The sequence below is a fragment of the Pagrus pagrus genome (assembly GCF_965226575.1).
Source record: "Pagrus pagrus genome assembly, chromosome: 12".
Classification (NCBI taxonomy): domain Eukaryota; kingdom Metazoa; phylum Chordata; class Actinopteri; order Spariformes; family Sparidae; genus Pagrus; species Pagrus pagrus.
The window spans coordinates 10,356,428-10,381,427 of record NC_140196.1 but is presented as its reverse complement, the minus strand read 5'-3'; the positions used below and the strand labels follow the sequence as shown (position 1 = coordinate 10,381,427).

General features: G+C 45.4%; 1 protein-coding gene across 4 annotated transcripts in view; it reads left to right on the top strand.

The window, feature by feature from the left end:
- LOC311266825 (zinc finger protein 521-like) overlaps positions 1-25,000 on the top strand; it is a 90,750-nt gene that overhangs the window by 2,550 nt on the left and 63,200 nt on the right. For 2 of the 4 annotated variants that reach the window (XM_084369413.1, XM_084369411.1), the window contains exons 2-3: positions 5,141-5,197; positions 13,160-13,360. In XM_084369413.1, coding sequence (XP_084225539.1) covers positions 5,141-5,197; positions 13,160-13,360 — 258 coding nt within the window. The remainder of the gene's footprint in view (positions 1-5,140; positions 5,198-13,159; positions 13,361-25,000) is intronic. The other 2 variants (XM_084369412.1, XM_084369414.1) reach the window with 2 other exon arrangements.

Here is a 25,000-nt window from a genome sequence, read left to right as displayed (position 1 = left end):
CCTGACACTGTTGTCCTCGCTGTTGTTTGTGCAAGACAGGATTTCATTTCTTATCATTTTTATCTGCAGACTTTATTTTTGTTCGGCGTGTGTTGTCAACACAAAAGTGGCACCTTTAAATCCGTGCTCGTGTGCGAGCCTGCGTGCGTTTTTCATGAACGGAGCGGGGTTGCAGAGTTCAGGTTTCACTTTTATAGGTTGTCTTCTGCCGACTTGAGGCACTGGTCAATGTGGACGGCGCTCTTTTTGCGCAAGAAAGAACACTTTGTTCTGCGGAAGGGAAAATAAACAAGAGGTGCCGATGGTACATGGAGGGAAGGGAAGGTAGAGCGGGCATCAAGTGCGGCGTTTTAGGGACTGGTATGGACATGAAGTGTATGTAGAGGAGATGAGAAAATAATGCTGTGACAGTTGGCACTCTTCTTTTTTTCTTCTCCCCCCTGTGCACCCCAACACACACACCCACCTCCTCTGTATTGGCTGGTTGTGGGAGTCAGAGGTTATGTTTTTGGTCCCATCGAGGAAAAGGGCAACATTACAAGTCCCGTTTCAATTAAGTCTGAGAGACAGATCCGGCTACGTTATTGCTTGGGGGAATAAATGGCACAGGACGAGACCATACATCATTCGCTTATATGCAAACACTTCACCCCAGCCACTGACATTTACTCAATCCTGAGCCTTCCACATTTCTCGACTGTAGGCACATTGTAATTTTGTTTTGATGTGCAGAGGCTTTGGGTCAGCACATTGCCTCAGTCGGTGGTTGAGCAGCGAGGAAGGAGGATCTCGCTCCAAAATCCTGCATGTAGAGTGTGATGACTGCCACGTTGCCTGTCCTACAGCACTTCCTGAATAATGTGAGCGAGGCTGGGTTTGATATTTTCATTCGGAGCACAAATGACACTCACAAGCCTCCAGTCAGTCCTGATGTGTTCATTGGCTGAGTTGGAAGTTTCCAGGTCTGTCATCCGCATATATAAATATATTTTCTGCGCCATTTACTTTAAGTACAGCGGTTGTCATGAAATCAGCGCTGTGTCATGTACACCTTAAATATTTGATGCTTCTGAGGAGCTGAATTTTGCCGCCACATGAGTGAACTCTGGAGCTTTGCTTGGCCATACATGAAAGAAAATACTATGTCACACTTTAAATGTAAAAGACACAGAACAGGTTGATTTGTGAGATGTGTTTCAAGGCCTATTAAAAATACAGCTTATAAGTTAAAATTCCTCTGCTCGGACGTAAAGTACATTTTTATTTCCTTTCATGTCAGGAAACTGAGAATAAAACTACCATTTAAATTTGGCCCACCGAGAAAAATAAAATTAACTTCTTTTTTTTTTATAAACCCACATTTGTCATAATTTGAGCTTTTCTTTTTGGAGAAAAGAAAGTTGACCGTCATGCCCAGAGACGCATAACCACTCCCCCTTCCACTCCCCATAAGCACAGGCCTGTGAAACTAAAAAAAGTATTTTTGTCCGAGAACTCAGAAACTCATTCGGCTCCTTCTTCCAGGCACACGCTGTATTCAGTGTGATTTTAAATGTGTGTAAAAAAAAAGACCCCTTCTTAATTTGAACAGTTGCAAATGCAGAAACACGGCGTAATCCGCTCTGATTTTTCCTCCCCTGTTAAGACGTCTATGAACAGTTGCGTCACTCTTCAGTTTATAGGAAGCTGCAGTATTCCAGTCTGTTCACAATTAATGATCTGTGGCATAACACCCATTAACACTTTTCTAATGTGACACAAAAATATGGTTAGCATTATCATTAAGGAAATTATGATGGAGCCGTGGAAAAATCCCATTAGCACGGCTGTCAGTGCTCTTGACATGCGGCTCAGCGTGTTGGACTGGGGTGTCGCGGGAGCTGGCCGATATCTCTTCTTACTCCATGGCATGTGTCTCTCTTGTTGTCATGGATTGTCTGCCACATGGAGAAGGAGTTCTGATTCAGAGACAGTGATTGATTCGCGCCACTGTTGCAAATGAAATGATACGTTTCCTCGGCTTATCTCATTTTCCTGTATGAATAGCATTAATATTTTTTGGAAGCTACATTTGCAGTAATTGCATAATGAGATTACTGATTCTTTTTTTTTTTATTATTCCTACTAGTGGATTTTTTATTTTTTTTTTCACGATTTGCTAACAGTACATGGCAACATTCGAAGGATTACAAATATTATGCAACGTGATTAACATGCTCCTCTATTGCAAATTATTTATGACACTAATCACCAGTTCAAATAATGCTCATTAAGAAAGTTATTCATGTGCAGTGTGTGTCCTCCTCCCTCCCTTCCCAGCCCTAATTGAGGAGGGTTGACCTCTTGACCCGAGCTAAATTGAGTTGTAGTCCCTGTGGCGAGCGTCTCCTTCCCGGTCAGTCAGGGCGGATTACACAGCCATTGTGTTCGGCACTGTATCGTCCAAGCTGGCTGTAACCAAGCAGATGAGTCACGCATATCCAGGAACACACTCAGGGCTTTTTGTGTGTGTGTGTTATGTCTGAGAATTGCTGCGAGATGTCCATACACACAAGCATGCGCACACACACACACACAAGTAAAAGCAGGGGAAATGTACAGTATGTTTATGTGAGCGCACTCTCTAACAGGAATTCATTTGATGGATGAGGAAAGGTCCAACCTGCTGAGAGTTTGTCATGTTTTTGCTTATTCATGTCGATGAAATCATTAGTTTTACGAGGGTGTTCATGCGGTGATCAATCTGTTTTGTTTGTAATTTTGTATTTTTTCTTGTTTTTGTTTTTGCTCCCTAATCTGTAGAGAATTAATTCAACCTTAAAAAGGAAATGCCCCGTCTTGGGGATTATCACTCGGAATAAAATGACAGCTACTCTACGGTCATTTTTGTGTGTGTGGCCAGTGTGTTAATTAGTGGCCTTTAATGCGGTGCCACTTGTTGTGTGGGATTACTTTTTTTTTTCTCCTGCTCGCCGTTTTGAAAATCAAAGGAGCAGTGCTGAAACGGTCCCATGTGTGTTTGGTATTGTATCAACAAAACCTAGCAGCATGATTACAGTTTGTCACTGACAGAGTGATACACTGTACCTTGTCAAACATTAATTAACTGATAGCAGTGACGAATTAACAGCCGCGTGGACTGGGTTGTATTCAGGTATAGTCTTTGTGAGGTGATCACAAGCTTTAGAGTGCATTAATTAAAAAACTGTCCAGCCATTTGTATTTGCACTGTGTTATGATTGCTGATCAAATGTCCAGCTGCTACGAAACATCACAGGAGTTTGCCCCTCACTTGACGGCTCGCCCCTCCGCCATCGCTCCTAGCCAGCTATTAATTATCTAGCAGACAGGTGCAAATGAGAAAAAAGCATTTGCACTGTGATGGAAGTTGTTTACTTTTAAATGACAAAACTTTTAATAAGTTCACTGTGGTGACAAATCGCTGCAAACTGCCATAATATTTAAGTTCTTATGGCATTGTAAGATAGAATTTTCTGCCTGAACTCCCCCGTCTCACCAACAGGGACGGTAATCAAAACAAAAACTCCAGCTCCCACCACCAATCTCTGATAGAACCATGGGGGATTTATTAGGACCCCCTATCCCTAGCCCATTTAAATGATCCTGGATGCAAGGCGCTCAACAGCGCTGGAGAAACTCATTAAACTCTCAGGGCGTCAGTCACTAAGGCCTGCTTTAACAGGACAAGGTTCCTGCGTTGGCTGATGCAGTCCTCCTCGCTGGCTCAGAGGGATATACCTCCACGGCGTCCAACTATGTCTATTCCATCACTTTTTAATTGATTTAGTTAATTAATTGCCAGACCCATGACCGTTTGTTTAGCATATTAACTAAAATTTGTTACTAAAGGGAATATTTCTGATCATTTTTTTGAGTGAATAGTGGCATTTTCGAATAAAAGACGCTTCCCTGGGTATTCGGTTTTGGCTGGACAAGGCCCGACAGCGAAACACGGTCGCTCCGTCGTTTGCCATCTTCATAAGAAACAGCTCAACACTTTCCTCTTCATTTTTCACTGAGGTTTGACACCCTGCTTGACACTGACTCGTGCTCCCCTGAGGGAAAGGCTTCTGCCACCATAGGATCCTGCCTTAATTATGCAAAGTACAGGATATTTTGTGCGATTTTAAAAGTGCGCCAGTTTCTGCTTTGGCAGTCACTGCCACACTCCCCTACTGGGAGGTCCTGTCAGACTCCCCCTTCCTCTTTGCCCAGGAAAATGAAAGGCTAGAAAGAAAAGACATAATGGAGAATGCATTTCAACTGCAGGGGTGGAAGGCAGAGGCGTAAGAAGTCCTCAGTGAGACCCTCATTTTACATGGAACAGGTGGGAGACTCTTTTGTTCTCTTCCCGCTGTTAAAATCCATTTCATTTCTTGTACTTGACATGCCACAAGGAACTCTCACCAGTTCCCAAAAAGGCTCCAATGTAAAAGGTTCCTACCTTTTACTAAACAGAAGTCATGTTTTTCAAGGCCAGCGCTGTTGTCAAAAAAGTCAAAAGTGGTTTAGTTGCCATGCGCCTAATGAGCAGATCTGAGTGCCGATCAAGCCGTCAGTGTTTTGTCAGCCATCCTGTTAAAGAGCAAAAGCACTTTGCGGCTTTGCTTTGGCTCGTATGACACGTAGTGTGAATATGTTTATTTGATAAAGGTACATTTTCTTTGCATTTAAGTTTGGATCAGCGTGAGGAAGGTCCGTGTTTATTCTGGAATCTACAAATTTTCCTTTTGATACCCGTCTAATTCAGCTAACCGTGGCACTGTACAACCTCCTCGCTCATGCAGTCATCAAGGTGTTTTCTACTTGGTCACTGTTGATGTTGGGAGGACGTTTCATGGGAGACCTTCATAATTCATCAAGTCATTACCCAGTCCAATATGTTATTTACGTGGGTGGTTGTTTGCCTTGTTGCCAAACCTCATACATATGAAAGGCTTGTGTGGATTCCCAAACCACAGGTTGAGCTGTCGAAAGCTGTTGAAATCTCCTGGAGTTTCCATACAGAAAATCTCAATAGTAAATAATAAAAAAGAAGGAAATCTCAATGTGTCTAACTTGTTTTTCACTGTTAACTGTTTCTTTCCCTCTTTTTCTCCCCGTTCTCTTTTTCTGGCAGTAGAAGACAATGTGACAGAGGACCAGCACAGTCCCGGGCAGACTGCCATTCCAAGCGGTAATGCTCCATTTCATATTTCATCATTTTCGGCTGGAAAGTGGATCATGTGTCTGTGTGTGTGCGTGCGTGTGTGTGTGTGTGTGTGTGTGTGTGTCTGTGTAAAATCTTTGTTGGGCTCAGAATGACATAAAGTATGTATTTCCTGTTTTTGAGGTTTTTCAGAATGTAAACTGCACGGTTGCATGTGTTTTTATAGCGGTGGCAGAGCGGTGGAGCTCCTTTTCTTTGTTTGTGTGTTTGTGTGCATGCATGCATGCAGGTGTGCTTAAAGCTGTCCGTCTGTGTGTTCCTGCCGATTTTTTTTTAAGACTCTTTGTTTCCCAACCCTCTGTATGATGTAGAATAGAGCTACCCAGATGAATGTGTCCTGTCTGCACGCGTGCCATTCACAGTGGCCCTCCAGGAACAGAGCGGTAATTCAGGTCAGGCTAGCAGAAAGCCCCCTATGAATGAAGCCTGCTCCTGATGCACCACACTGTATATTTTCATTTCATTTGTCTCTGGTAAAGGTTAAGTCTCAGGCGTGGTTATTTTAAACCCGATATGGATGGTTTTGCCCAGCAGGCTGGGGACCCTGGATACTCCTAGGCTGCCACATTAGTCCGGCATTTACCCATAGCTTTCAGAGTGCAAAATACAGATAGATCCCGGCTTTTCTCAGCAGCCTTCGACTACAGTATTCTTGTTTTAAGGGTCTTTAAATGTAGATTCAAGTTTCTTGAAACGCAGCAGCAGCAGGCCTCACGCCTCGGACATCTCGGAGCACAGATAGTGCAGTTTCTGATCTCTTTCTCGCGCGTTTCCGCTTGACCCCTGAGCGTGTAATGCTTCGGATATTGCGGTAAACACGCAACATTTTTGCTCATCTCTGGAAAAAAAAAAAAAAGCAGAGCGATATCTATCTGCTGCTGTGTTAATGTGTATCGATGGCTATTGGTGGGTGGTTCTGTGGAAAAGAAACTGCCTGTTTAGCCCCTCTCAACCCCAGCTCAAGGGATGAAGGACTGGGCATAAAAGGCAGACTTGCCTCGGAGACCTCCTGTCATCCAGAGCCAAAGTAGAGCTAATGAGTGTGCCTGATTACAACGACCCCCTCAGACACACGAAGCTCCCCTCTCCTCCCCGTCCCTCCACCACCTCTATCTCCAGAGTGAGGGGAGACAGCCGCCACATGATCGATGTCTGCCTGTGGAGAAATCAGGAGGGCGCACAAATTAATTTCTCACTTTCCTCATTTGACTTCGTCTGACTGATTTATTTTTTAACCCCCTCGGCGAATGGTCAACGGGAGAAGCGTTTGTGTTTGTGGCAGTAAACTTTTAGGATGCCGGGATTTTTCTCTCGCTATTTGTCACCTCTAACTTTTTAAAATGCCCCTCTGCCGCTTGTGCGTCAGACGGTCTTTTTATCGTGACAGCAGTAATTCATCCTTATGGTTGGTTATGGCCCAAACAAGCTCTTTTTAACGTCAAATTGAAAGGCAGTGGAAAAGCTTACCTGCTTTTCATGCATTTGCCACTTTGACAGACACGGCCACAATAGCCATTAGTCTCCTGACAAGCTAAGGGCTTAATCAGACATGGTGTCAAGATCTGCCTCATAAGTAGACCCCCAGTTGTGCTCTTCTGTGACTCTGCAAGCGTTCTGCAGACCCTGCATCCTGTTTCTCATTCATGTTTGATATGTGGCAAAGGCAAAGGAGAAATGCTAACAAAAGAGACCCTCTAAAAGACAGACAGTATTATGCATGGTATAGAGGGGCAGGAACAGTATGATATCTGAGATTTAATGAGGCAGCGTGCTTTTTTACACAGAGAGTGTCGAGCAGGCTTAAGATCTGCAGCTTGGCTTTACCACTGCGCTGCCTGTGTGTAATTATAACCACATGCTCCTCGCTTTTTCTTCTCTCTTATATATACATCCCTTTCTTTTTTCTCTTTCTTTTCTTTTTTCGCTCTCGGCTATGTCAGATCGAGGCTGCTTTTTTGGAGCGGGGTGTCAGCTCTGTCAAAGTGGAGTGGACTGAGGCAAACAGAAGTGTTCTAGAGATCTGAAGGGGCGTCTGGGTGGCAAGGTGCCGTGGCGTAGAGTAGCGTAGCGTGGCGGTGTGGTGCGGCGCCTGAGACTGGAGCTCTGGCTGAGGCTGAGGCTGCCCCACAGATCAATGTGCTGCAGGAGCACGCTACAGCAGGAAGAGGAAAGGACTCTTTCACTCCAGCACTTCAGAAAATCATATTCTCTATTATTCATTTCCTTTGATGTTTTACTGCACTAATGGCATAGCAAGGCGCTCCGTTCAATATTATCACTCCCTGTGAGAGAGCGTGTGAGACGGGGCGAGGGAGAGAGAGAGGGAGCATTTGGTGTGTTCAAATGTTGTTCCCCCATTCAGCCGCTTTGATTTGCGTTCTTCTTTAGATGCTTTATTTGGCGTCGAGACTTTAACATCTGCGTACCTGTGATTATATCTGCTGCTGCTGCCTTTCATCGCTTGTTTTTGCCTCTCCTGTAATTGTTTGGCGTCTTTGCCACTCTCATTTTTGCACGCATCATAAAATTTTCATAAATATACTGCATGTTTTGTTTTGTTTTTTTGCAACATACACAACAAGGTGGGCAACATTTTCTGCCACCGCTTCGCGCTCGTAACGTGCTTAGCGTTTTGAGAGAAACTGCTTTTGACAAACACCTCTGCTAATCTACTTTCAGATTTCAATGCATCATGCATCAAAATATTAAACAGCAATTAGTCCTTAATATGAATCTGGGGGACTTGAAGCAGATAAATCAAATTGCACGCACCAACCATATGAACACAGACATCCCCGCCGCCCACCCACCCCCATGCAAATTCTTGACGATCGTTAACAATCTGGCAAGTGTCGAGCTCACAGCCTCGTCGTCGGATCATGACATTCTTTAATGATGGGGGATCAGTGGATGTGACGGTCTAAGTGGAGGGCCCCCAAATCCCATCCACACAGAGGAGGATACACTCGGAGGCACATGTGGCATTAGAATGTAGTGTGACCTATATATGGCGGGTGCTCTGCAAAAGTTTTAGATTTTTAAATAATGAGGTGCCGGCAACCGTGTGAAGGTTATTCAATCTTAATGTCCTCCTATTTCTGACAGCCTCCCTCACTCTGATAAAGGAGCGTACTCACCTTTGATCAAGCCCGCCGACATGTGTCGACAGAAGCTGCTCGCTGGTTAAAATAAATTCTTAATTCGAACTTGGGGGTGGGTGGTTGTAGGGTGGGTTGCAGGGGAGGAGGGGCATCATAGGATCAGGATCTCTGGGAGATGATGGGGAAATGAGGAGATGGGTGAGCTGGTAATGATGTTTTTCGACACTGAGGTCTTTCATTGCACAAAGACAGACTGAGGCTAAGCCCTGATGGAGCCAGACATACTGTATCTACAGGCAACGAAGAACATCGCCCTCAGTGATTTCACACTTCACTTGCTCAGTGATTTGGGGCCGTATCTGAATGAAGTTCAGTATGAAACACTGACATCCATCACATGTTGCACTCCAAAAACTGCTTTTGTACCCAACAACAACTTTTCCTTGTCTGAGGCGCTTAATATTTCATTTCATCTTTAAGATAGGGTTAGACAGAAAATCTCCAGTGAGGTTAAAAAGCAGGGTTCATGGTAAGAGTTAACTTTTCGGAGCAAGATTCGACCGATTTCTTTGTATTTTTTCCCCCTTGAGAATTCCTGTACATTCACCCCCTCCCTCCTCTCCCCATGGTCAGCGTCTCCACCTGTCTCAGTGTGTGGGCCAGACAGTGGGGGTACGAGCACAGGCTCCCCTGCTGGGGACCACGGGTCCCTGGTGGGGCTAATGGAGCAGAGAAAAGAATATCAATTAAAAGGTTATAAATATTTAAGAGCAGAAATATTCAATAATATAAGGGTGGGGGGTCCAGGGGACTCTTCAACTCACAAGATGAAAGTTGTGGCGTGATAAATGTCACCGGGCTCCATAAGAGACAAGAGTGTGTACGCTATGATGGATGGACTCGGACTCAGACAGATATTACATGCCTCTAAAGATGTCAATCACCATTCAGATTTCCACTTTTTATTAGTGCAGTACTAATGTGGTTTTAGTACCTTAAAGATTGAAAATTCATCTTTAAAACTCTTTCAGTCTGATCTTTATTATATTCCCAGTATGAATAATTTCTCAGTCCGAGCTACGATCATCCAACTTCGAGCTGACCTTATCAGAATATGGATCAGCGGTCAATGAAGCTTCCCTCTTGTCTTCACCTTCTCCAGCGACATTGTCAAGCTGATTAACAAAATTAACAAGCGCGTTAGGCACGATGAAAAATTTCTCAATATGCCACACATCTTCTCCCCCACCATATTCCACATTTGATTGTCAAGATTTCCAAGCGTGCTGGTATTGATCTGCTGTCCAGCCTGTAGAGACTGGTAGAAGAGGATGTCCTGATCTGATGGATTACTGTATGAGGCCCAAAGGCACAGGAACCTCAGTATTGACGTGGCTCCTTTAATCCCAGGGTTGGACGTGACCTTGCCATGTCAAGCCACCCCCTCATTCCCCGCTCCCCCAACCATCCCCCCCACAAACATGTAGCAGTTTACACTTCCAGCAAAGCATCACAGTGGTGCACCGGAGGTCACTCGGCTCGACCAAAAGCGCCGACCCAGGTTGGATTCACTGGAAGTTGCAGCTGAAACTTGTCATTCGAAACAAGAGAAAACAAGGGAGTGAAAATCAAACTCATGCATAAAGCTCTTCGGCTTTTAATCTCTCAGTGTGTCCGAAATCGTTTGTCATTTAGTCGTTAGCATAGATCTAATACCCTTAGAACAGCAGCTGCGGTTACATGAACGATAGTACTTCAACCTGATCTGATCATTGTGATTAGAGATTTAGGCAGATGCTAAAATTAAAGGGTAACTTCAACAATTTTGCACATTAAAGTGTGTTTACAGGTCTTCGGGAGTACTACTTTGTACTATATGTAAACAGTAGTATTAGTAATTAGTACTTATTCTTCTTTCTTTTCACAAACCGGGCGCCTCCATTTCCCAAAACTCAGCCACTGGAGGTTATTTATCAGATTACATGCATCTTCCTCTCAAGCCAAGAGAGACTTTTTTTTTTTTTAATATGCAGTACTACTCCCCAATACCTGTAAACACACTTTAATGGTTTAATTGGTGGAATTACCCTTTAAGTGATCTAATAAGATGTAGGTCTACATGCCCTTAATCGATAGCAATCAATTAAGCACTAAGTTCTTGTAAATTCAGCATACGTCTTGTTGACAAAGCAACAACTTTTTCAACTTTTAAGGCGATTTACCAGCTGGATCCTCATAGAGGACAGTTTATTAGGTACAAACCGAATGTCAAAAATACAAGTGAAGGTATTAAGTGGTGTTATGTTATGCAATCCCAATGCTTCTGTCCCTACCGTAACCTTGTTCATGTCACCTAGCACTACCATCACATGCGGCAGAAAGAAAGAATATTTCAACCAGAGAGAAATGATCAGTTTTAGCATTAACATGGATGTCAGCCACTAATATTTTCCTATTGAACTCCTAGAGCCTCCTCTCTCCTAGAGCCCGACTGATATATCGGTTGGCCGATATCGGCCTGTCACAGACATATCGATACCAGTGTATATGTTGTTGATATCGACCATTTATGAAAACGTTTTGGTTTTGAAGAACACAGTGAAGATTTACAATTATTAAATTTCAGGGGAAGTTTGACGTCATGTTAGACAAAAGTTTATTGGTACTCGTAAACTTTGTAATATCCTACTTCCATTCATTTTTTTGTCACAAGTGTTTGATAACCACATTTGTGTGTATATTGGCCGATATGGGAATTATTTTATGGTATCGGCATCAGCCCGAAAAACTGTATATCAGCCTGGCTTTAGTCTCTTCCGATTGCGGTGTTTGCATGAGGCATTTTCATTCTGACTGGCTCATTATTGTCTGTCAGGGCAATATTAGGGTCCATGTAAGTGCAGCTAATGTGAGGACATCAACCTCATGAGCCTCAGAATAAAATGCATCTGCCTTCTGCACCGAGAAATGCATTTTTACATTTCACTTAAAAACATAAAAATGCTTGAATGTAGCCATCAGTTGTTTTATCTGACAGGCCTGAGCTGTAATATTAGAGAAATTAATGATTCATAAACGCCGTTGGACAAAGTCTTGGAAAGAGTCTTAACCTCCTCCACAGGCACCCTGTTAAAAAAAAAAAAAGACATGAAGTGTTCACATCACATTTCGGTGCATATTGTGAATTCGGCGCCTGTGTGTGTGGATGAATCATAAGTCTATATTGTGTGGCTTTTGGCCTCAGTCAGAAGTGTTTCCCCCAGAGCAAGAAAGGCCTGCATCTGTGAGGATTGGGTTGGGATTTTCATTTTCTTGAAACACCTTCTGTTCTGTTCTGCATGGTCCCACCAGGGACCACAGTGCTGATATTTTTAGAGGGCATGTTCCGAGAGCCTCAGTCGCCAAGAGGGAAGGACAATGGAGGGTGTGATGTTACATCAATACTTGGCGCAAGAGGGGGAAAGGAAAAATCCTGGGTGGCCTTGATGAGTTCTGGAACGTCTTTCCTCAAGGAATTACACAGAGCACCCTACAGAACGAGGACTTAAAATGGCCGCCCATGTGTATATACACCCGGTATATATACACCCACACCTGCACGCGTCGGTGCCGCACACTCCTTTGTCCTGAGGCGCTGTTAACTGTGTGCTAGGCGAAAAGAAAAAACAGGCTTCCTCCTAACGTTTTCCCCTCCGGAGTTTTAGGACAAGCTGAGGAACACTTGCATCAGTGGGGCTTAAAATGGCTGCCAGTGAAGTGCAAGGGCTCTTCTCCCCCACAAAGCCTTAAACCAGGGTGACATGATTGTTTGATTGTAAGTATGGCTTTTTAATCAGTCTTATTGTGAAGTGTAATGGTCACAGCAGGGGGAGAAAGAGGGCTGCAGGCTATGCTGCCTATTTATAAGAAGCTGCTGCAAGACAGATTTGCTTTACCGTGCTTCTGAGCGAAGATGTTTATGGTTCGCTGCGAGGTTTGATTTGTCGTCCGAATATTTTAGCGCCACGTGAAGAACTTTAGATTATGCTGGTGTTGTGAAAGATGATTCCTAGTCCGGGTTCAGGGTAGTCAAGTCGCCCACCCCTGGCACTGCTACAGCACAAAGCCAACAAGAGACAAAACTGCAGATGGATTGAAGAATATTGATGTGCGCGACCCGCGGCTGCCTGCGAGCAAGGCTGAATAATTTAGGGAAGTGTGTCGTGACGACAGCCTAACACACACCAATCTCAGCTTTGTGTGTGTCTTACTGTGCTACGCTCCATACATCCACTGTTCTTCTGGCCTAGATGTCTGGGTAATATGGCAAGGTCTGTCTCCTTGGATCGACGCTGACTGATGCAATTCAGCACTCACTGGTGGAATTTCATATTTCTTTGGTCGAGCCAAAACTGCAATCCAGGATTTATTAACTACACATATTCCCATCAGTCTAGTTTCATATACTGAAGTTTTGCTTGGGTGAAGCAGGGCAAACACAACGTAAAACCATTTTCTAATAACAGAGCTGTGTGTGCGTGTGTGTGTGTGTGTGTGTGTGTGTGTGTGTGTGTGTGTTAGATTTGTGTGTGCGAGCATTGTGCCACCCTGTCTGTGTGTGCCTGTATATCTCTCACCCTCACCTGCCCAACAGTTCTGTTATGGCATGAGTGGTTGAGTTACAGAGGCCCAAATTGAACCTGCATTTTTATTACAGCTTTTATTATTGTTTTTATTAAATCCAGAGTCTAGAAATCCATTTTATTGTCACCCAGAGGAAGCTGTAGTGCCTCACTGTGTGGGTCACCCCTCTGACTATGTGGTGCTGTCATTTCCTGTGGCTCGGCAGATCCAGAGTGCGCCCTCGAGAGGGCGGCGGAGGATGGTGAGACCGGGCGTCTGAGGAAGAGGCTGCTCTCTCCAGAGGAAGGAGAGGAGGGAGAGGAGGAGGACGAGGAGCCCGCGCTGCACAGCTGCGACAGCTGCCGGCAGGTGTTCGAGTCGCTGAGCGATCTCACCGAACACAAGATTAATCAATGCCAGCTGACAGGTAAACAACGTTCAGCCCACCGAGCCTCCCCTCCACTCTGCCACTCAGCTCTTCTCCCACTCCCACACTCGCTCTACGCCTTCACCAGAGAATATGCCACACTATGTGTGTTAGTACACTGCACCAAGGGGAGCAGCAGACTACCAGTCTTCTTGGTAGATCTCCAACAACACAGGCACACGCAGGCCTCACACACATCGCACATTATTTAGATGTGCTGTGCATCAATATGTACAGCCGTGACATACAAATAGGCCTCCATGTGTCCTCGTAATAGATCACTGTAGGCTACAGGATGTGTATTTATAGCATGTGCATTGTGTCCTTGCCTGTTTCAGTGTAACATTTTATACAGCACTATACTAATTCTAACATTTCACTAGAGAGCAGCTATGAGGTCCCAGAGTAACCAGACCACCAACTGGAAACAGATCCTTGCTCCAGGAAAGTCCCTTAGCCGGTCCCAACGCTAGCTAGCTGCAGTAGTAATACGTAGTGGGACTGAAAGAGAAGGATGCCATTGGCAGACTGTGTCATTGACCTGTTGATGGATGAATAGGGCTATAAATACCCTGACAAGGTGGCAGACAGAACTAATGATGTGAACTGAAGGTTTCCATGTGCTTCTCCTGGACTTGCTGTCCTCCTTTACACGTCCTGATGGGCCCGCGTCGAGAAACACCATCTGACACACATTTCCTGATGTTTGGGCACAGACCCTGTGTCTTCTCATCTCGTTCAGAAACAGAGCACGAACAGCCTAAAATGTAATGATCCCGTTTCTGATGTAGTACAGAAGCGAAGTCAGTCAAGTCAAGTACACACAAGGCATGCTAAACAGACATTAATTGGTTCAGACGTTAGTCGATACATAAGGCAGCTTTTTACCCTTTTTGGTGTCGTAAAAGTAGCTACAGTTTATTATCGTGTTCTGCTTAGGAGAACACTGTGTAGTCTCTAGTCTGTTTACATTCAAGCACAGTTTGATTTCATATTTTGCAACCCACAATCAGCAAACCACAAATTATGGGGTAGATATCCCACGAGTTTTACAGAGATTTTCCATTAACTGTAAGCAGTTCTCCCAAACTGGGTCTTGTGTTTGTTAGTCCGTGTACGTAAGCATGCATACGTGCATCCTGTCATGCCCCCGTCAGTGTTAATTTGAGCACAAATGCATGCACGTCCGTCGTAATAGAGTGACTTTGCACGTGCAGGCGCTCTTGTTTACAGGTACGTGTGCCTCTGGTGTGCTCATGTGTGCGCAAATACAACGTGACGCCCAGTCGACGAAAGGTGTGAAAATCAATGCACTGTTCACTTTCCCATTACTGTCATCCAACAAAAGCATTCATTGGTTTGAGAAAAACTAAGTGCTGAACCTCCTGTCACCCTTTTTTTTCCCCCGATGTAACACCCAATTCCATCAAGCCGACACAGATTCAGTCTGTTTGGGAAATAAAAACACAAAGGGCATTATTTAAAACATAGGGGGGACTGCTTGAATTGAAATGATCTTTTAATTAGAAGTATTCGGCGGTGTAATACTCTGGAAATAGTGATGTGATTAGAGATGTGTGTTTGATTCAGGGGCAGGCCTTTTATGTCGTCAACGTGGTCATGACTGACTCAGCCATATTCCTGCTATAATTAAGGCTGGCTTTTATAAATGTCAATCTTACGGACAAATAACTCTTAATTGCTCAATGATGAAAAAAAACACAGTTTGGATAAGAGCCCCCGTGGAAACCAAACAAAAGAATCTAATTGCCATTAGGGTATTGTGATTGTGCAGAAACACTCTATTAGTATTCAAACACAGTGGGAGAAAAGAAACTTCTAGATGGCATACTAAGTACTTTGAATGTGTGCGTGCGTGTGTGTTTGTGTATTCGCCGGAATATGGGAATATGGGAGGAGATTTCCTATGTGGCATTATGTAGACATCCATGACCAATTAATCTGCCTTACATCAAGTCTCTACTCACAGATGGATCCTTTATTAGAACCATTTTCTAATCAACCAGCAGCACCTGCTAAACCCTCCATTTTTACAATTTCAAATGTTTTATTTTTGGTAAACAAATTGCAGAGCTTGACTGGAACCAATCCACATATGGAGATTTGCTTGCTGTTCCCTGACAGAACTCGGCTCGTTTTCCCCCCCAGCTGATGTCCCATAAGCGCATACAGTGTATTAGTGGAGCCAGACATGCCCATATACACCCACTGCCTCACCTGTTTTGTATCTGGGCCTTGTTATATGCTGTGTCTGGGCTCTACAGTAAAACACAAGTTTCACAACAGGAGTGAGACAAAACAGACTGAATAAAGTCTAAACAGATTCTAGCTGCATGTCGACCACGCCCGATGGACGGGGAGAAAGAGAAAGATGTTACATGTCACCGCGATCAATGGCGGCCATTGTCTCCCCCCCGTCTGGCAGAGGTATAACACCTTTCCATGCACTTAAGCCGTGACCACTGCAGTGCGCTAAGGGAGCGCATGGGTATGGATTGCCTCGTGTCCCTGATGCGATCGGTGCTATTGATCGCGCTAATGCTGGACTGCGGAGGAAGGCGAGAGTCTGAGAAAGGGAGCGAGGGAGAAGGAGGGAGATGGGGAGAGAGGAAGAGAGAGAGAGAGAGAGAGAGTGCTGAAGGAATGCGTCCCCAGGGAGCCCGTCTTGGGCTGGGGCAGGGCTTCAGGAATGCTCCCCAGGAGATCCCAGTGAAGGCTAGGGCAGGGCTGGAAGAATGCTCCTCTAGAGAGTTGAGAGTGGAGGCTGGCTGGGGCAGGGCTGGAGGAATGTTCCCCCAGAGCACCCCTTTAACTCTGGAGCAGAAGTGGAGGGGCTCCACGGGGGGAGAGCGCTCCCCCGTCCCCCCTCCGGCTCCAGGATGGCTGCGGATCAGGTTTCCGTGTGGGGATCAGCATCCTGCCGACAGGGCTTTAGGCTGCCCTGGGGAGGAGACAGGAGGCTGAAGGCATTGCTATTCCATAGGCCTTTCCAAAAACACTTCACGATTGCTTTGTCTCACTGTCTCACTGCATTGTCTGTACTGTATTGTTACCGATCCTTCATGGGGAAAGAGAAACAGTGTCTGTAGTTTGACTTTTGTTCTCAGTTGGCACAAGACATGTTCATATGATAGATATGAGATTGCATCGGCAGGCACGGAAGCATGCCTTCAGACCTGCTCGCCAAAGAAATACCCCGCTCCTCAGCTCATTTCAACTCGTGTTTACTAGCTAGCCCACACTGTAAATAAAAATAACACATCTAGCTCAGAGTTTAATTCAGAAGATTGCATTTCCACAAAGCCTTTCACTGTCAGTTCTCCAATTCCGCGTCTCTGAAGGTATTTGAATAGCCCAGTGCACACATGGGCTGTCAGCCTGGTGGCCATTCTTTCATTACGGGTCCAGCTCCCTTGAGCAACACCTTTTCTTGTGTCCTTCACTAGAGGAGGGGCATGGCTGCTCCCCTTAGAGAGATCCGTGCCCTGCTATTTTAACCCTCTGTGAGATGACCTTTTTAATAAGTGTCTTTCTCTGTTTTCCTGCCGGCCACTGTGCGAGCAAACAGAGCATGTCTTCTGCTTCCCTCAGATAAAGGAATCAATCAGAGAGGGTGCAACAGAGAAAGAGAGAGAGATAACTGGGCCATATATGGATTTATATTATGTAGATTTCCCCTTTCTTCTTCCCTGTAGACATTGCAAAATGCACTCAGCTTCAATAAAATACATTTCAGATTTATGAGAAAAATACAAATGAAATATTAATACTGTGTGAAAAACAATAAAATCCCCGCACAATGCAGGAGATGGTAATATGATAGAAATAGTTTAGACAAATTTCTAATATGAGGTCTCTGTTTGCGACAGGGAACTAGACAAATTTTTTAAACCCGCTGATATATGTTCTCCTCCTTTCACTCCAAACCACGACATGTTTGTTTGAAGTGTTCGGATTCATTTACATCAAGTCTTTGGGTCAGCAGCATGGAAACATTCAGTAATACCCTCAACTATGAACAGGCTCCTGGCAGTCCATGTTTTCTACAAACTGTTTCCAACAGGCTCTATTGGTTGTACTGGGTTTCCTTTTTTTTCAACTAACTTTGTGTATTGATCCAACAGCTGCTTTGTGGCTGCCAAGAAGAATGTGCCAAACTGCAAAGACTTTATTTGCTTCAAAAGGCCTCACATAAGAGGAAAGCGACATGAGCAAGACCTGATTAGCCGAACTCTGAGCCACTGCCGTTCATCAGAAATTCTGCTGTGTTTTTGCCGGAGCGTCTTGCGACATCCTGGTACAAAGAGCAGCACACTGATTACAAGGCTTTGAAAGGAGGAGAGGCGGTCAGGGGAGAATAGCTACTTCTGGCACAACGCAGCCACTGAAAAGAGACCTCATGCTAGAGTGAGCTCTCAGAATTGGGCTTGAGTCTTTCCTGTCTGTGTGTTTGTGTGGGGGGCAATATTCAATGTGTCTATGGGAGAAGGAGAAATAGGTGGGGAGAGACAGAAAGGCAGAGACGGAAAAGGGGAAGAAAGGGAGTATTAAAGTAGATGTTTGACTCCATGGCGTAGCATCCCCCGTGCGTTTCCTCTCGGTGCGACAGTGCCAGTAACGTTAACAGGAGTGTCATTAGGAATTCAAAGCATATGCCCTCGTGAGGACGCCCTCCTTCCCTCTCCCTTGTGCTTCACACAGCACACATTATGCACTGTATAAAGTATTTATTGGTCTTTGTCAGACTAGGACTGCATTTTCTGCAGGAAAAACAATCAAAATAAGAATAGAGGAGCCTGTATTTTTGTGTTCAAGGCAGAAATGACAATGGTCAGAACTGCGAGCCACATCCCCCTCTATCTAACTCACGCTGTCTCTCATGGATTTGCTTGCTCAATCAGTCATCCGCTTAGGCATGCAAACATACACACACACACACATACACACACACACACACGTATTAACGCACACACGCGCACACATGCTCGCAGCACCTGCGTGCTTGCACTTTGCATTCTAGACGACACATAATTCATCGCCCAAGAGGCTAAACACATGCTGTGACTTCATCCAGTTGACCTCTTTCTTAAGTAGGTAGCCACAATAGCAGGGGATGACATGTGGACAAAACACAGATAATCTTATGTCCTCACCTAGAACTACACGCGCTGAGTGAACACACTATATCAACGGCTCTGTTGTTATTTCCCCCTCCACTATGTAGCATCCCTTTGAAAATACTGACTTCAGTCGTGTGACAAAGACCTGGCCATGGAGCGGTTGTCTCGGTTTCTCTTGCTCTCTTCATCTCTCCCTGGCCCTGGCTCTGCCTGCTCTTTGTTCACTCTCTTCCTCAGCCTGCAAGTCTTTTTCAGCGGCACAAGCAGAAGAATGGCACATTAAATCTTAATAGGACTGCGTCTGGCCGTGTTGAATTGCAGAGCGTGTTAAGCCGGCGCTTTCCTCCCCCTTGGCACACGCTCGTGGAAGTGGAAAACAATTGAATAAAAGAAACCGCTCCCTCCCTCTGTAACACAAGTGACTTCGGCTGCCCTGCTGAAGCTATGAGACTGAACCGACTCCGGCTCACAAATGGCATAAGCTCTTACTGAGAAGCTGTAACATAAATGACATTAGTCCTTTTCAAAATACGTACGCTGGAAGGTAGACATAGGATTTACCTGACCACCCACCATGTAGCTGTTGCGTATTCCCTTCTCAGTGACAGGTGGAAAATACTGCCTTAAAACAAGACAGGAGAGATGTGAAATGTATTAAGACATGGGAAGGACAGAGAAAGAAAGGGGAAGTTTAAATGGAAAGGGGGCTGGGCAGAAAAGACAAAGAGGTAGAGAGAGAGACACAATCAAGGTAGGGGAGAGTCAATCTTAGCAGCAGCAGCAGCGATGTGAGTCCAGGCCTGCTTTGTAAGGCAGTCAGAGGTGGTAATTAGCCAGTGATGAGTTGACTGGTTGTGTGTCCAGTGCACGGCACTGCTGGGTGGGGCTGTGGGAGGTAGATAAGGCCAGCAGTGGGCTTATCTCTGAGAAGGACAGGCACCAGGCCTGCCAGGCAAATCCACCCACAGACCAGCCGCATTTTATTAACAACATCATTAATGCCAGACAGGTTATGTGCGGTGGCTCGGAAGAGAGACAGGAAAAAGTAAAAAACAAATAAAGTCTCAATTCCTGCTTGGCCGGCCAGTCTAAAGTACATAGGCACCGGTTGACGTGTTTTGAAAGCAAGGAGCTTGTGGAGATGTTTACCAGGTAGGCAGCCAACGGAAGGGCACGGAGAGCGAGCTTGGATCTTACCTCTGGGTTTTGCTCACTCTCCTCTGGGTCCCCAGAATTCAAATGATTTTCTTTTTTCTCTTTCAAACGTGGGACTGCTCACCAGAATAATGATGAAGCAGATACAGAGAAACATAACTAGGCACAAAGAAAAGGCAAAAACGTATTTTAAAAAACTTTACGGACAGTCTGGGCTCGGATTTCTGACAAATGCTTTGTGAAAGCTTGAGTTCTTTCCTCTCTTCTTTGAGTATGCATGTCAGGTGTGCACGTTATGATTTATTTTTTTACTATTAATTCATAAAATACAATATTAATGAGAAAATACAAAAATGCAAATACCTTAAGAAGGTTTTCTTTATACTTTCGTTCGCGGTAATCCGATTTCCTCCAATCAGGTGGCACCTGAACAGGTGTCTGGCATGTTGTGAACGTTCTCCCACTCTGGTTTGATTTTATAAACAGTCGTGTGAAGTGCGTAACATGAACAAACACTTGGTTTGTAATTAACACTCTGTATTAGCATATCAAATGCCAAAGAGCTTTTCAGTGGCATGTTTCCCTCCGTTAATTTACACCAGGAGTCGGCAGGATGTAACATGGCTCCGAGACAAAGAAAAGTTCAACCAATCAACATGTACCTCATTCACAGACACCTAACAGAAACATCTACAGGCTTTTGAATCCTGTTAATACTCCCTAATGAAAAGGTCAGAGAATTTTTTGCTTATGCCTGGGTGGAAATGTACTGCACATTGATCCCCATAGGGCTTTTTCCTTAGATGGCTTTTGCCAAATTCGCCAGTAATGGGAGGAAAGGAAGGAGGGAGATGGAGGGCGGTGGAAAGAGTGACCAGTCCGACAGGTTTATGTCTCCCAGCAGGCTGAGCTCCGTGGAGCGGGCCCACAGGAAGGAGCGGAGCCAGCTGTGACGGCATCCTGCTAGCCACTGTGGTTTAGTTTAGGAACTTTGGGGCTACACTATCACCGACTCAACATTTCCCCCTCTCCTCTACCCCTCCCAGGGGTTGTTTTTGTTGGCCAGGGGGTAGTGTTTGGGTGGGGGCCGCTATAGGGCTCTGTGGAACAACCACTCCTATACTTCAGGATACGGCGAGTACAGCCACCCACAAGGACAGGGATTCTCAAATATCGTGTGAAGTAACACGTTTGTTCCTTAGTGCTAATTGCCATTTTCGGACTGGAAGGTGGGTTCATAAATTTAGTTTTATGGGCAGGATGGGTGTCGTTTAAGGCCTCCAAGGCCACCAGCTGGACTACGCTTTGGCAGAGGGAACATTGTGTGTCGGGGCAGAATGTAATGGCTTGACAGTAAAGCCATGCTGTCAGGTAATACAGAGATGTCCTCTTCATGTTAAGAGCAGTGGACAGTAGGGGGGGTCCACCACTGCTGAGAATGTAAAGGTCATCTAATCTATTCCACCTCCAACCTGCCTGGCTGATCGATCATCCTGGAGGAGTCAATCGATTTGATCAGAGAGCTTCTCCTAAGAGATGGCCTCCCAAAGAGTGGCTGGGATTCTGGCTAGCAGAGCGTGCCAGCTTGGTACATGTCTCTGTGATAAACCAAGACATTAAAATCCCTGATTAAATAGTAACTCACCACCTGTGGTAGCCATTCTCTAAATAAGCTGCTGATTTAACACAGCAAAGAAACACAGAACTGTTACCGTCACTTCATCGTCTTAGCAGGCTCATTCTATATGCAACGCATGTCCAATAAAATCAGATCAACAAAATCCTGCAGGACTGACTGACAGTCAAGAGAGATTGGGCTGTAGTAAACAGAGTGGTAATCTTTATATTAGGACATTATGTGCCCCCAGTCAAAGCATGATGCATCTTTCTCATCATGAACTTGGTTTGTAGAACATACCCCACAAACAAAGTCAACAGACAAAACCATCGTGTGATTGGATTTTAATCCAATTGCATTATTATTCAGGCCTCCCATTGGCCATTCATTACTCTCACATGGAGCCTGTGTGGGTTGTTATCACCCAATCAGGCTCAAGACTGTATTCTGGAGAGCATGCTTTCGTTTGCATCCTTTAAACCCTGTGAGCCTTCCCTCTCTCCGGGCCCGCCAACGGAATACCTAATTCCAAAGTAAACTGATTGCTCTCTCCAACAAGATTACGCTGTGATGATGTTAGCCAAATGAGACCGCTATTCGGATGCAACCGGGGCAGGCAAGGATGCTTACTGCAGGATGACTGATCAGCATGTTAAGAGAAACGAGGTTGGAGAAAAAAAACGGAGGAGAAAACGAGGGATAGAAATCGAAAAGAGTGTGAGAGAGTTGTGCGCGTGGGGGTGAGCAGAAATGTAATTTGCTTCTCACCTCAGGCGACTGGGCTCTGAGGCCAGTAAATATGCAAACAAGCTGAGCCTGGCCATCAATATGAAGACCCTAGATGATTACTAATCTCCACCACAGAAGTAGATTGAGGTCTGTTGAGCAGCGCCAACATGAGGGAAAAAAGAGGGAGTCCAAACCATATTGGCATTATGCGCAACTTGGAGTTGTGGGTATATTTGACCTTCAATTTGAGATGATATACACTATTTATGATGCATACAAATCAGCAATACAGCACCATTAAAACTATTGGTGTCTTCAACCTAAAGGCTCGTACTGTATATACAATTCAGAAACTACTACCCTAACTTCTCACTACCTTTGAACCTTCCTCTCACCTCACCTTCGCTCTTTTCATCATGGAGAACTCCTTGTCTGATGTGAGCTCTTAGACGTGAGGCGCAGTAGTTTACCAGCCCATTGTCATTCCCCAGCCGTAATCCGGGATAAAAAAAACCTATGGGACACGGACCAGGCTGGAGTCATTAGGTGTGTGCGTGGCTTACCCAGACAGCCAGATAAACCAGATGCCTCGGGATGGCCAGGGGTCATCTCTCTGTGAGAACACGTTGTTGATGTCCTTGTTTCTCTCTCTACCTCTTCTTCACCCGCACTCCTTCTCTTCTCGTAGCCATTCCTCCTCTTGCTTTCTTTCTCCCCCTTGATTGTTCTGCACAGTCATCTCAAACACAGAGGTCCGTGTTGGAGCTTAGCAGTCGAAGAACCTGTCAGCTGAAGGGAAGGGGGAAAGACAGACAGGGGAGTTGTCTGTGGCCCTAGGTTGAATGCCTGAGGGTGCACTACGTGTGGAGGGTAGTTAGTGCAGAAGGACGCACCGCAGTCTGCAGGTGAATCCTCTCATTTTGAGAGACTTAATGCATTTGAATCATCACCTCTAGGGGGGAGTGTTATGACTTTCTGTTACAGGAGGAACCTTGATATGAAATGCAGCAAAAAGTTGTCTGTTTTTTAAATTTTTTTTTATTTCTAAATACAGCAGGAGGGCCACGTAAGAGGAATATATATTCCAAGAATGTCTTCTCAGTCCTAAACATAATTGACTATTCCTTGTATTTTAGAGTGTATTTCCAGCATTGAGCTTTACCCTCTGCAGTGAGCGCACAAGGCTTGAGGATGTTTACCTGGCATGGTGCCTGTTGTAGCTGCCCTCCTGTTGAGGAAAAGCAGGTCAGGCTATAGCTTTGTGTTTGTTTGTTTGTTTGTGCATGGAAGAATTTTTGTAGGTGTGTATGCGAAGTGTGTGTGTGTGTGTGTGTGGATGAGGAGGAGGAGGAGGAGGAGGGGGAGATCATTAGGATGGAAAGGGTCAGAGAGCGCGTTACATTCAGCCTGGAAGAAAGCAAGCTGTATCTCCAATGTAAGCATTTATTTTTCAGGATGAGGTGGGGTAGGTTTGGGGGGGATGCAGGGGTTGATGGGTAACTGGACTCTCGATCCAACTGAACCGTCCATCTGCTCAGCCATCAATCTTCCCCCTCTCTATCCCTCTGTTCATTTACTCATCCAGCCATTTATCCTTCCTCGCCCGTGGCCAAAGGGCCATGTCTCTTTGTGGCCCTGATAATCTGGACCAATTTCCTCTGCAATTTATTTCCCAGCCAACCACCCACCTGGTCAAGCAGCATCAAGCTTCTCAAGGTAGAGCCACTCATCCCAGCAAGCCCCTTCCCACCAATCATATCCTGTTTTTTTTCCTCCGCGAGCCTTTGTCGTTTGAAGTTTCAGTACTGGCAACCTTTCCTCCTTCCTTTACTGTAAACTCTGACACCACTCAGCCGCCATTGTTTAACATCCTTCTCTGTCTTTATTTCCTATCATCAGCTTCCATTTCTATCCGCCCCCCCACCCCTCTCTCTCTCTGTGCTGCCTCCCCTCTTTCTCTTTCTTTCTCTCTCCCTTCCTCCCTCCATCCTGTCATGGCTCCTCAGTATTCTGCTGCTGTCTTGTGTGGAGTGATTTTGCCCAGACACGTCTGGCTCTGGGTAAAGTGCGGTCCCCAGAGAGCGCGCTCCGCAGCCCCCAGGTCGCCGGCACCATGAATACATTATGATCCCCATTTCCATCCTGTTGCCACGGCAGCACTTTTGGAGCCGCAGGGCGATTAAGACGTGTGCTGTCGATACCCTGATAGGAGCAAAAGTTGGATCTGGAAGCTGGCCTTTGATCACAATCCATCCTCCCGCCTGCTATTGGTGGTTTCAGTGCAGGATGACAAAGAGATCTTTTGGCTTTTTTTGATTGGTTTGACAAGCTCACCTGCATACATGTACATAAGCATACCATGCATCCTCCAGCTCTTTTTCCCACCTCTCCGCTTTATCTCCGTCTTTCCTGCCTGAAACCATTTCCCTCCCTTATTCGCACTTCCGTTGCTCCTCCCCGTCACCGCAGTTCAGCTAAGGCAGCATTATACGCAGTCTCTCTCTGCTCTCTGATATTCTGCTTCCCTCACAAAGGAAGCAACTCCCTTACCTTTTATTGTTTCCTTTTTTTCTTTGGGGGATGATGTATAAAACATGGTGCCTCAGGTAGAGGATGTTGGGTAGGAAGCCATGTCCCCCTAAATGGCCAGCCGTGTGCATGCGCCTAACACTTCACTGAGCAATCTGTCAACATGTCAGCAACACATGTTTTGTAAAAAGCCTCTGGTGGGAGCCAGGGGAAAAAAGGCACTCCTGCCAGACCAGAGAGGAAATGCTTTTTTCTCCTCTATGCAGTGGATTTTCTATTGCTGGTGCTCAGTCCCACGGGCCCCCCAGCACCACCCTCCCCTCCCCCCACACATACACCCGTTGTCTGCACTTCAGAAATTTGAACTGGGGACCCTCGAGGGGGTTTACTGGGAGGGTGGGGGTAGGCTGCGAGGGAGGGGCTCCCTCTTTTTCAGAGCGTATGAAATTGTGAAGGTATATTGTGGCA